This window comes from Nerophis lumbriciformis, linkage group LG22 (genome assembly GCF_033978685.3).
Source record: "Nerophis lumbriciformis linkage group LG22, RoL_Nlum_v2.1, whole genome shotgun sequence".
Lineage (NCBI taxonomy): Eukaryota > Metazoa > Chordata > Actinopteri > Syngnathiformes > Syngnathidae > Nerophis > Nerophis lumbriciformis.
Window position 1 is genome coordinate 23,087,189 of NC_084569.2, and position 13,507 is coordinate 23,100,695.

General features: G+C 43.5%; 1 protein-coding gene across 1 annotated transcript in view; it reads left to right on the top strand.

The window, feature by feature from the left end:
* Positions 1-13,507, top strand: part of adsl (adenylosuccinate lyase) — a 40,851-nt gene that overhangs the window by 14,663 nt on the left and 12,681 nt on the right. Inside the window, exons 2-6 of the mRNA XM_061973983.2 lie at positions 11,288-11,491; positions 11,634-11,678; positions 11,789-11,868; positions 11,941-12,112; positions 13,303-13,349. Coding sequence (XP_061829967.1) covers positions 11,288-11,491; positions 11,634-11,678; positions 11,789-11,868; positions 11,941-12,112; positions 13,303-13,349 — 548 coding nt within the window. The remainder of the gene's footprint in view (positions 1-11,287; positions 11,492-11,633; positions 11,679-11,788; positions 11,869-11,940; positions 12,113-13,302; positions 13,350-13,507) is intronic.

Consider the following 13,507-nt stretch of genomic DNA (forward strand, 5'->3'; position numbering starts at 1 on the left):
AAGAGGCTGAAAGACACCAGACCCAATCATGCAAATGAGCTAAAGGCCGCTATTGAAGCATCCTGGGTATCCATAACACCTCAGCAATGCCACAGGCTGATTGCCTACATGCCACGCCGCATTGATGCAGTAATCCGTGCAAAAGGATTCCCGATCAAGTACTGAGTGCATTAATTGACATTTTCAAATGTTTGATTTTGTTTTGCTGTTATAAATCTTTTTTTTTTACTTGGTCTGAGGAAATATTCAAATTTTTTGAGATACGATTTTTGAGTTTTCTTAAGCTGTATGCCATAATCAGCAATATTAAAATGATAAAAGGCTTGCAATATTTCATTTGATGTGTAATGAATCCAGAATGTATGACATTTTTGTTTTTTTAATTTAATTACAGAAAATAAAGAACTTTATCACAATATTAAAATTTTCTGAGACAGTCCTGTGTATATCCATCCATCCATTTTCTACCGCTTGTCCCTTTTGGGGTCGCGGGGGGTTCGCTGGAGCCTATCTCAGCTGCATTCGGGCGGAAGGCGGAGTACACCCTGGAGAAGTTGCCACCTCATATATACATATATACATATATATATATATATATATATATATATATATATATATATATATATATATATATAAGCTCTATTTATATACATAAATATTAGGGGTGTAACGGTACGTGTATTTGTATTGAACTGTTTCGGTACGGGGGTTTCGGTTCGGTTCGGAGGTGTACCGAGCGAGTTTCCACACGGACATATTAAGTAGCCGCCTCCGCTTCCTTCTGCCTCTGTTTCTGTCAGTACTCTACACAGCACCCAGCATTGTCCCACCCACACAACCATCTGATTGGTTACAAACAGAGCGGTAACATCCAATCAGCAGTGTGTATTCAGAGCGGTATCAGCCAATCAGCAGTTCGTATTCAGAGCGCATGTAGTCAGTGCTTAGCGTTTAGCAGGTAAGCATCAGGCAGCGGACTCTCCCCAAATTATAATAAACACCTTCCAGTCAACTACTAGTAACATCACTATGAGCCCGTTGACCTTCTAGAAATATAAAAAGCATCTCAGCTCGCTCGCAGTCCTGGCTTGAGGTGAAGGTTAATTTGCTTTTAGCGTAACGTTAGCTAATTTTGCGGTGTGTGTGTGTGTGTGTGTGTGTGTGTGTGTGTGTTACGGACAGCAAAGCCCTGTATGTCTGTTATTTCACTTTACCTTTTTCTGTGTTGATTGAGCTGTGTTGAAGCAGCAAAAAAGGACATTATGTTAAATTAAGAGTTTCTGTCTCTGATAGTTGATATAATAATGTAACTGCATCATTAAGCCTACATGAGCTCCATGGTGTTCAGGGATGAATAGTCTCTTCTATTACTATTGTACCATTTGTTCAGCTATAGTTACATTAATCATTAGTAATGCAGCAGCATAGTTTTGAATGGCAGGGTCCCTGCTATCACATGTTGATAAAAATATAACATTTACATTAATAAATCAACTACAGGCTTCCCAAATGCTGTAATAAATTAAGCATGATGAGTTGACTTGAAACTGTTTAATGTTGCACTTTTTATATGTAGAAGAAAAGTTTTGTCATTTTATTTAATCTGAGCAACAACTTGAGGCAGTTTAATGTTGAGTAACATGGGCAGAATTATTATAGTGTTCCCAATGTTAAAAGGGTAAAGCCATTGTTTACAAATTTGGTAAATAAATAACCAAAAAATTTATATTTTGTTGTTTTCTTACTGTACCGTAAATGAACCGAACCGTGACCTCTAAACCGAGGTATGTATTGAACCGAAATGTTTGTGTACCGTTACACCCCTAATAAATATACATGTATATCTTCAGTCTACATTTACTTCATATCTTATTTCAACACCCCCACAATATATCTGTCGTACGCATTAGTTTATTCCATTTTGCATTCATTATTCTCATTGATTTCTTCCCATTTCTTCATCTATTTTAACTTTTCTCTCACTTTAGCACTTTGAGATTTTCTCTTATTTTATTTTTATTTGAACCTATTTTTATTTTTATTTGAACCTCCGGGGTTTTTACCCAATTTGTACCTGGAAAGATACACACTAACAAACAAACAAGTTTGCAGCGATCTACCACCAATGGCATACGCTGACAACATGACTAATTGGTGTCGTCTTTTAACAGTCATGCTGTGTTACTTTGTTAATTTTTTTCTCAGGACAGTCTCGTGCGAAATGTCCTTCTCTGCCACAACGCCAACACGCAGTAGGGTGTAACCGCTGCCGTTGTGGTTGTCTTCTATTTTGGTTGAAATAGATTGTAATAGACCATATCAGATCTGCGTTTCTTTGGGTCCCTCTTTCCATTTTTGAGAATTTGGAATAATTCGTCGTCCCCTACAGAGCCGAACTTATAAGGATTACTTTTGTCTTTGTTGTAAGATAGTGGTTTAATTTATTATTGTGGTACACGTCGCTTCTACTGGAGTTTATTCCCCAGTGGAGGTGTCTTGCATAAAGCCTCCACAATAACCCACTATTTACTTCTCACAACTTTAATATGGAGTGATAGCCTAATGGCGATTACTCCCACACACTCTCACATTCACACCTTTCAGTATATTGATCCACGGATATTTCAATTTTTCATGTGGACTCCGCCGCCCTCCAAGTTATTGTTTTTTACGGATATTTCAGTTTTCTGAATAGACCATTTAGGTCTGCGTTTTGGACTCCGTCGCCACTCAGACTTTTTCAATGTATTGTGGGCTCTGCCGCCCTCCAGTATATTTGTTTTCAGATTTTACGGCCCCTTCAGTTTTAGCTTTTTCGGTTTTTACTTAATTTGGTTTATTTTCAATGTTTAATTCCCAGAATTTTTTGTTGTTTTTTTCTTTTTCGCGGACTCCGTCACCCGTCTTATTGGCCTTTTTACCTGTTAGAGCCTAGGATTTACAGGGTTTGTCTATGCGTCATAACCCTCAGTCACACGCTCTTTCTTTGTAATTCAAAACGTACTCACTGAACTCTGCGTTCCTTCCTCCTGTCCTCGGTTTTCCGTCAGTCGTCAGATTCCAGCCGAACTCAATCAGGAGTTGGGTGCCACTGTCTTTCTGGTTTCACTCACTCTTGCTGGAATCGTCAGACGGGTTGGAATTCGGCTCGAAGGACCAAGAAGATGTCAGGTTCAAACACTGACATCTATTAAACAAGACAAGAAGCAAAAAATCAAACAGAGACACAATTCAATTTGGTTCAATTGAGGAGAAACGTGTCGACCTGTAACCTCTTACAGTGTCACCCACGCCCTCGGGAAAGATTGTACTCCTCCTTCTTTATTTTACTTTCTCCGACCACATGACCACAGCTGCTTCCAGAGGGAAGTGGGTCGTAAACAGCGTTGCCTTTGGTTACGGAACAGTTCAAAAGAAAAGGTCGTAAACGAGTTCAAAAAGAGGTTCGTAAAACAGTTCAAAAAAGACGTTCGTAAAACAGTTGAAAAAGGAAGTCGCCTGGAGGGGATTCTGGTCCTGCTTCCTCTTCGCTTTTATAGTCCTTAGGTCAGACAATATCTTTCTGTTTGAGTTAGGGCTGCAACTAACGATTAATTTGATAATCGATTAATCTGTCGATTATAACTTCGATTAATCGATTAATAATCGGATAAAAGGGACAAACTACATTTCTATCCTATCCAGTATTTTATTGGGGGAAAAACAGCATTCTGGCACAATACTTATTTTGATTATTGTTTCTCAGCTGTTTGGAAATGTTGCAGTTTATAAATAAAGGTTTATTTAAAAAATTATTATTATTTTTTTTTTTTTAAAGCCTCTGCGCATGCGCATAGCATAGATCCAACGAATCAATGACTAAATTAATCGGCAACTATTTTTATAATCGATTTTAATCGATTTAATCGATTAGTTGTTGTAGCCCTAGTTTGATTATAATACATGAAAGACAACAGGAACACCTTCATCTTGCTACCCCCTACACAGTGGAGTTTTACGAGCCTTACTCTTGGTAGGTTCCAAAGACAGCTTTTGCTTCTCACCGGCCACTCAATGTAACACAAAGTTTTTGTGATAACTTAGAAACAATTATTCTAACAACCGCCCTTACCTTTTCACTTGTTAATGCACTAGGGATGTAATGGTCAACGGTATAATGATAATTTGCGATCAAATTCCAGACGGATGGTAATATCGTCTTTGTTTAATTAACACAGAGCCAAGCGATTGATTTCACACCATGCGGCGTTGGACGGAATACAAACGGCCTTTAGCTGAGGATGAGAAGAGAAGCTGCCACTCTGCATGATGGTAGTCAATCTTAATGATCATGTTAACTTTGACACTCATATGCAAGTGAATGAAGTCCATACTTAGTCAACAGCCATAGATGTCACACTTAGAGTGGCTGTATAAACAACGTCAACACTGTCATAAACCTGTGCCATATAGTGAGACCACACTAAACAACAATGATAAACACATTTTGGGAGAATATTTGCACCGCAACACAACATAAAAACAACAGAACAAATTCCCAGAATTCCTTGCAGCACCAACTCTTTTGGGACGCTATAGTCATCTTCCCTCGCTTCCCGTCGTGCATTTAAGAGCGCAATGCTGTTAGAAGGAGACAGGTGTGGACAATATTGGAGACAGACGCACTTGTTCCCACACTACAAGTAAACAGCGAAGGAGAACAACTATATGATGTTGCTTTTATTTTGTCAATACAGCGTCCATCAGCTGCTGTGACTGAGAGTTAATGATGTGAGGAAACATGCAGCAGGTGATGTGTCGTGAACATTGTCACAGCTTGTTTATATAGTCTTTAGTTTGTTGACTGGGATGTTCACTTGTCCTTTATTTACCTGCTAACTGTATCAGTGTTCAAATAACATCAATACTGGCTCAAATGTTTTGTCATCTCATCGAACTGAACGTAGGCTGTGTATTCGATTTGAGAGATGTCACTCCTGTTTTTTTGTTGTTGTTGGCCAAACTGTTGTACAGAACCACAACGATTAATTTGATTATCGATTAATCTGTTGATTATTACTTCGATTAATCGATTAATAATCGGATAAAAGAGACAAACTACATTTCTATCCTATCCAGTATTTTATTGGGAAAAAAACAGCATACTGGCACCATACTTATTTTGATTATTGCGTGTCAGCTGTTTGTAAATGTTGCAGTTTATAAATAAAGGTTTATTTTAAAAAATTAATTAATTAATTAATTGACCTCCTCTCTGAGCTGCCACCTTACCGTGGTAGAGGAGTTTGCGTGTCCCAATGATCCTAGGAGCTATGTTGTCCGGGGGATTTATGCCCCCTGGTAGGGTCTCCCAAGACAAACTGGTCCTAGGTGAGGGATCAGACAAAGAGCAGCCCGAAGACCTCCATGAAGAATAAAAATAAAGGACCCAGATTTCCCTCGCCCGGACGCGGGTCCCCGGGCCCCCCCTCCGGAGCCAGGCCCGAAGGCGGGGCACGATGGCGAGCGCCTGGTGGCCGGGCCTGTCCCCATGGGGCCCGGCCGGGCACAGCCCGAAGAGGCAACGTGGGTCCCCCCTCCAATGGGCTCACCACCCATAGCAGATGCCATAGAGGTCGGGTGCAGTGTGAGCTGGGCGGCAGCCGAAGGCAGGGCACTTGGCGGTCCGATCCTCGGCTACAGAAGCTAGCTCTTGGGACGTGGAACGTCAACTCGCTGGGGGGGAAGGAGCCTGAGCTAGTGCGCGAGGTCGAGAAGTTCCGGCTAGATATAGTCGGACTCACTTCGACGCACAGCAAGGGCTCTGGAACCAGTTCTGTCGAGAGGGGCTGGACTCTCTTCCACTCTGGCGTTGCCGGCAATGAGAGGCGCCGGGCTGGGGTGGCAAATCTTGTTGCCCCCCGGCTCAGAGCCTGCACGTTGGAGTTCAATCCGGTGGACGAGAGGGTAGCTTCCCTCCGCCTTCGGGTGGGGGGACGGGTCCTGACTGTGGTTTGCGCTTACGCGCCAAACGGCAGCTCAGAGTACCCACCCTTTTTGGATTCGCTCGAGGGAGTACTTGAGAGTGCTCCCCCGGGTGATTCCCTCGTTCTACTGGGGGTCTTCAATGCTCATGTTGGCAGCGACAGTGAAACCTGGAGAGGCGTGATTGGGAAGAATGGCCGCCCGGATCTGAACCCAAGTGGTGTTTTGTTATTGGACTTTTGTGCCCGTCACAGATTGTCCATAATGAACACCATGTTCAAACATAAGGGTGTCCATATGTGCACTTGGCACCAGGACACCCTAGGCCGCAGTTCCATGATCGACTTTGTAGTTGTGTCATCGGATTTGCGGCCTCATGTTTTGGACACTCGGGTGAAGAGAGGGGCGGAGCTTTCAACCGATCACCACCTGGTGGTGAGTTGGCTGCGATGGTGGGGGAGGATGCCGGACAGACCTGGCAGGCCCAAATGCATTGTGAGGGTTTGCTGGGAACGTCTGGCAGAGTCTCCTGTCAGAGAGAGTTTCAATTCCCCACCTCCGGAAGAACTTTGAACATGTCACGAGGGAGGTGCTGGACATTGAGTCCGAGTAGACCATGTTCCGCGCCTCTATTGTCGAGGCAGCTGATTGGAGCTGTGGCCGCAAGGTAACTACCTGTCGTGGCGGTAATCCTCGAACCCGTTGGTGGACACCGGCGGTGAGGGATGCCGTCAAGCTGAAGAAGGATTCTTTTGGCTCATAGGACTCCTGAGGCAGCGGACAGGTACCGACAGGCCAAGCGGTGTGCGGCTTCAGCGGTTGCGGAGGCAAAAACTCGGACATGGGAGGAGTTCGGGGAAGTCATGGAAAACGACTTCCGGACGGCTTCGAAGCGATTCTGGACCACCATCCGCCGCCTCAGGAAGGGGAAGCAGTGCACTATCAACACCGTGTATGGTGAGGATGGTGTTCTGCTGACCTCGACTGCGGATGTTGTGGATCGGTGGAGAGAATACTTCGAAGACCTCCTCAATCCCACCAACACGTCTTCCTATAAGGAAGCAGTGCCTGGGGAATCTGTGGTGGGCTCTTCTATTTCTGGGGCTGAGGTTGCTGAGGTAGTTAAAAAGCTCCTCGGTGGCAAGGCCCCGGGGGTGGATGAGATCCGCCCGGAGTTCCTTAAGGCTCTGGATGCTGTGGGGCTGTCTTGGTTGACAAGACTTTGCAGCATTGCGTGGGCATCGGGGGCGGTACCTCTGGATTGGCAGACCGGGGTGGTGGTTCCTCTCTTTAAGAAGGGGAACCGGAGGGTGTGTTCTAACTATCGTGGGATCACACTCCTCAGCCTTCCCGGTAAGGTCTATTCAGGTGTACTGGAGAGGAGGCTACGCCGGATAGTCGAACCTCGGATTCAGGAGGAACAGTGTGGTTTTCGTCCTGGTTGTGGAACTGTGGACCAGCTCTATACTCTCGGCAAGGTCCTTGAGGGTGCATGGGAGTCTGCCCAACCAGTCTACATGTGCTTTGTGGACTTGGAGAAGGCATTCGACCGTGTCCCTCGGGAAGTCCTGTGGGGAGTGCTCAGAGAGTATGGGGTACCGGACTGTCTGATTTTGGCGGTCCGCTCCCTGTATGATCAGTGTCAGAGCTTGGTCTGCATTGCCGGCAGTAAGTCGGACACGTTTCCAGTGAGGGTCGGACTCCGCCAAGGCTGCCCTTTGTCACCGATTCTGTTCATAACTTTTATGGACAGAATTTCTAGGCGCAGTCAAGGCGTTGAGGGGATCCGGTTTGGTGGCTGCAGGATTAGGTCTCTGCTTTTTGCAGATGATGTGGTCCTGATGGCTTTATCTGGCCAGGATCTTCAGCTCTCGCTGGATCGGTTCGCATCCGAGTGTGAAGTGACTGGGATGAGAATCAGCACCTCCAAGTCCGAGTCCATGGTTCTCGCCCGGAAAAGGGTGGAGTGCCATCTCCGGGTTGGGGAGGAGACCCTGCCCCAAGTGGAGGAGTTCAAGTACCTCGGAGTCTTGTTCACGAGTGAGGGAAGAGTGGATCGTGAGATCGACAGGCGGATCGGTGCGGCATCTTCAGTAATGCGGACGCTGTATCGATCCGTTGTGGTGAAGAAGGAGCTGAGCCGGAAGGCAAAGCTCTCAATTTACCGGTCGATCTACGTTCCCATCCTCACCTATGGTCATGAGCTTTGGGTTATGACCGAAAGGACAAGATCACGGGTACAAGCGGCCGAAATGAGTTTCCTACGCCGGGTGGCAGGGCTCTCCCTTAGAGATAGGGTGAGAAGCTCTGTCATTTGCGGGGAGCTCAAAGTAAAGCCGCTGCTCCTCCACATCGAGAGGAGCCAGATGAGGTGGTTCGGGCATCTGGTCAGGATGCCACCCGATCGCCTCCCTCGGGAGGTGTTTAGGGCACGTCCGACCGGTAGGAGGCCACGGGGAAGACCCAGGACACGTTGGGAAGACTATGTCTCCCGGCTGGCCTGGGAACGCCTCGGGATCCCCCGGGAAGAGCTGGACGAAGTGGCTGGGGAGAGGGAAGTCTTGGCTTCCCTGCTTAGGCTGCTGCCCCCGCGACCCGACCTCGGATAAGCGGAAGAAGATGGATGGATGGAAATTAATTGACTTCATCTTCCTTAGCCAAACTGCTTTGTGTTTTATTTTGATATCAAAAAGTAAACGCCATGTTTTTTTACATTACTTGTGTTTTTTTCATGTCACAAAGGTATCACTTTAAAAACCATTTGACACATCATTTTGTTAATGTGTTATTGTGTATAGTTAATTCCTATACAACATATTTCTGCTCAAACTTTTAATGGATCTGTCCCGATTCAGCATCTACATGTACATAACTTCAAAAATAAATAATAAAAAAAATACTTCCCTCTATCAAAATGTAAAAATAGAGATGAAAAAAATGATTTTCCTGAGTGGCTGGACAGAACTTTGAAAAAATATATATATATATTAGTATTTGTATCAGTCAGTTTTAAATAGTGTGTTAGTCAGCGTATGAGTAAGCATAATAGAGAGAATCTTCAGTATGATCGCATTAAAGGAGACATGACGGAAAACTCGTGACGATTGCTTACTCACATGAATCACCCCACATGACCTGTTTGTTACACTTATTGGCTCCACTCCATGTTTGCACTCTTTTTGATAAGTTCTGCACATGTTTAGCTTTGCTCAGCTAACACTGCTTAGGCAGGTTGCGTGTTGCTGTTACTGACACACAGAGTGTGTCAGTAACAGTAGACAGCAGCCAGACTTTGGTGACCTATATTCTGCAGTGAGATGAAGTAGTTTTGTGTGCTCGGTGTCGGGCCAGAGACGTATTGACCTTTAAACAGGCCAGAGCTGGACTCTGTAAATGGTTTTAAAGGTGGCGACACAATTCCCCATCCAATCTATTTTATAGTCCTGTCACATGGGCTTCTCTAACCCAACAAAAAAAGCTCCAATCTAATCAGGATATTAAGTCTTTCCACATGAGGACGTCACATGTCTCCCAAAGTGGAAAAGGGTAGACGGAATAACCCAATCACCAGCACAGAGCTTCTTTTTTGCACTTAAAAAAAACCCAAAAAACCCAACCTGTTTTGGTACCCGACATGCCTGTCTCTTTAACAGCATGTAAGATAGGCAATCATTGTGAACACTACTGATGGATTGAAACCATGGTTTGCCACAATTAAACATTTTGTGCACCAAAAATACTCTTAGAAATAAACGTTAACTTACTTTAAAAATAAATAAAGTGCATGAAAAAGTTAAGGCAGAATATAACAAAACAGATTCTCTCAGAAAGTAAAAGAAAGCTAAATTCAGAGGCCACCACAAATTGTGATTATTTTAGGCAGAATTCATTACAGGATCTGGACATAGGGGCATGCTTTAAAATAGCCTATTAGGTATGGCTGCCCTCAGAGGGCTGTTTGTAACAGTGAATATATATGAATACTAATGTATAATCGCCTCATGATATTACACAATTGCCTATGCAATTGATTATATTTTTTTATGAAAAATTGATGGATAAACTATTTTGAAATCTTAAGTCAAATGGACAAGTAGTAAATCAAATTATTTTTTTTATTTTTTTATTTAAACGAAAACATTTTTGGAATATGTTTGTTGCATTATCAAAAGTATTACACACGCAATCACACACAGTAAACAACATTTTTCTGTCGATTATTTTAGTAATCAAGTTTGTTTTAATAATCGACTAATCGGATTAAACACACTATAGCCTCATTGCGTATTTTAGGAAAATTATGATAATAATTATAGTAATTACTTTTACTCAAATAGCGCTTTTAAAATGTACTCAGGCACTTATACATAATCAAACAAAAACATAATATTAATCTTAAAAGCACATACAGTATAATGATAAACAACCTAACTATATAAGTGTAAATGGTTGAAATAAACAATGATTGTTCTGCTTGCCATACACCACCATTCTTTATTTTCTAATAAATGCACATTATCAACATTAAAACTGCATTTTAGCACAAGTGCATTAATAAAAATGAAAACATCAAAAACTCTTCGCTGTTAGCAGCTACACAGATCTCAGCCCCCGCACGCCACAGCTCTCATGTGCGCTCTATTGCAGCGGCCGTGCGGAAACTGTTTGCCTTTTCAAAGTTCCGGCCACTCCATGCGGTTCAGGTTTTGTCCATTTTTCACAATGAGTTAGCATTTAACGATTATTTAAAGCAACAGAATATAAATCGAAGCTTTTTAAAATTTGTATTAATTGATTATATCAATGAATTGTTGCAGCCCTAACTCACATAGGTGGGTTAGGTTTTTTCTGATGTACAGTATGTTTGCTAGCAAACTATGATGTGATTGCCACACTGATGGATGGAAATAAGGACATAAGCTTCACTACTGTTTTAAGGATGTGTGATGCTAGACCTGCCATAATAGTGATAACATTTTATCAGAAACAAATCTGCAGGTACAGTTCGTCAAATCCACCTGCGATTGAGTCTTTTCTTACCTCCTAGTGTGCACAAACTACACTTAAATCTAAAGGAAAAAAATAAAAACAATTATATTGTGCATTCTTACCAACTTTTAACTGTTTTGGATTTCCATAACTTCAATATACCTTTTAAAAGAAGCAATGGATTCAATTATTTACGCCCTCTGCTGGTTACTGACAAGTAGTAAAAATCCATTATCCCCCCAATTCTTCAATAGTGCCTCAGTGATATGAATGGTTGAGCTAAAATTCTAACAATCTCAAAAAATGACAAACCTATCTTATCCTTCCTCCTCAGGCTTTGGGTCTGCCCATCACAGATGAGCAAATCACAGAGATGGAGAGTCACGCGGAGGACATCGACTTCGCCATGGCAGCGGAGGAGGAGCGTAAACTCCGGCATGACGTCATGGCTCACGTGCACACTTTCGCACACTCCTGCCCTGCCGCGGCCCCCATCATCCACCTGGGAGCCACCTCCTGCTACGTGGGAGACAACACGGTGATGACGCCTATTTGTTAAAAAGTTACAAGAAAAACGCTATCAAGGAAAATAGATGAAAAAATAAATCTTCTATTTATGATGTCAATAAGCGCCCTGTCTTCACACTAAGTCTTGAAGATGTTTTGCTCTTTTACCTCAGGATCTGATTATGCTGCATGATGGATTTGACATTCTCTTACCCAAGGTGAGGCGCAGCTGTAGCCGCTAACATGTGCACCCATCCAGGCAACTAAATCAACACAATGAACAGGTTCCGTTTTGTAAGTCTTAGATTTTATTCATTCATATTTACAGCTGGCCAGAGTCATTAACAGACTGGCAAACTTTGCAGAGGAATATTCAGACCTGCCCACGCTGGGCTTCACACACTACCAGTAAGTCTGCTCCTTGTCTTTGCTCACTGTATGGTCTTATTTTGTCGCCTACCTCACATTTCCTGCCTGCAGGCCGGCCCAGTTGACCACGGTTGGAAAGCGAGCGTGCTTGTGGCTGCAGGACTTGGCCATGGACATGAGGAACCTGCAGCGGGCACGCGATGACCTGCGTTTCCGTGGGGTCAAGGGGACCACCGGCACTCAAGCTAGTTTCCTGCAGCTCTTTCAGGGAGACCATGACAAGGTAAAAAAGAAAATCAATAGAAATGTACAGTGGAACCTCGATTTACGAAATTGATCTTGAACAGGGTTTGAAAATCGAAAAGTTTGTATATTGAAAATACATCCATCCCATCCATCTATCCATTTTCTACCGCTAGTCTCTTTTGGGGTCGCGGGGGGTCGCTGGAGCCTATCTCAGCTGCATTCGGGCGGTAGGCAGTGTACACCCTGGACAAGTCGCCACCTCATCGCAGGGCCAACACCGATAGACAGACAACATTCCAGTGTTTCCCACACATTCATTTATTTGTGGCGGCCCGCCACGAAAGAATTACGTCCGCGACAAATGGATTTTTCGGCTTTTGACTCGCTCGACCGCTCATAAAAGCAATGGGACTCTGTCTGTGAATGTACCTTGTAGTTACAACTCCGTTGCAGTAGGTGGCGGTAGCCTACTATGCATTGTAACTCCGCCAATAGCACTTAATTCACCTGGTGGGCCAGAAGAAGAAGAAGACGATGACGACGACTTTAGTTAAGGTTTGTACACTTTATCTAATACCTGCTACTATACACAGTACTGTATATCAAACAAAAATAACAAGGAGGTGATGAATCAACTGTCTCTTTAACAAGCCAAAACGGCGATGACAAGCTGATCTGTCCTGTATGCGCTGCTCTGCCCTCACTCCCGCACACACAGAAGTCCCTTTGGTGCGCTCACAAACGATCAGAAATCACAAAAATATTCAACTTCAACAACCATATTGCTACAATAATAAACATTCAAAAAAGTAAAATTCACTTTCAGTACAAAAACACCGGCAAAAGTCCTTTCGTGAGTAGACAGAAAGGATATCCATACAGATGGAGCAGCCGGGGCGGGGGTGTTAATGCGCTCTTAGAAGAGATACCGCTGAGCCAGACGTAGTCTTCTCCTCCGCTGTGAAAAAGGTCCGCTTGGCATCTTTTTCTAAAAAGTTAGTTCTCATCACATTTAGCGCATCTTCCTCAATCTCTTCAATACGAGCAAGCACAAAATGAATGAATGAAGCATTCGCACACAGAGACATAGTTGCACATAGAGGCAAATTAAGTTTGTAAACCAAATAGATTGCAAATAGAGGGGTTTGTAAATCGAAATGTCACTGTAGTTTTCTCTGCATGGGATTTTGTAGGGTGCATATACACTAATACTATCTACTCTACCAGGTAGAAGACCTGGACAGAATGGTTACCGAGATGGCTGGCTTCAAAAAGTAAGTTCACTGCATATGATATTTGGCATGCAGTGTTTCCCACAGATTGACCGTATGGCCCGAAACACATGGATTTGACGCTATATACATGTTTGCCCTCGCCCATAAACACTTTATAACGCACCTCGTCTTCCAGAGAATAAGAAGACTGCGCATAC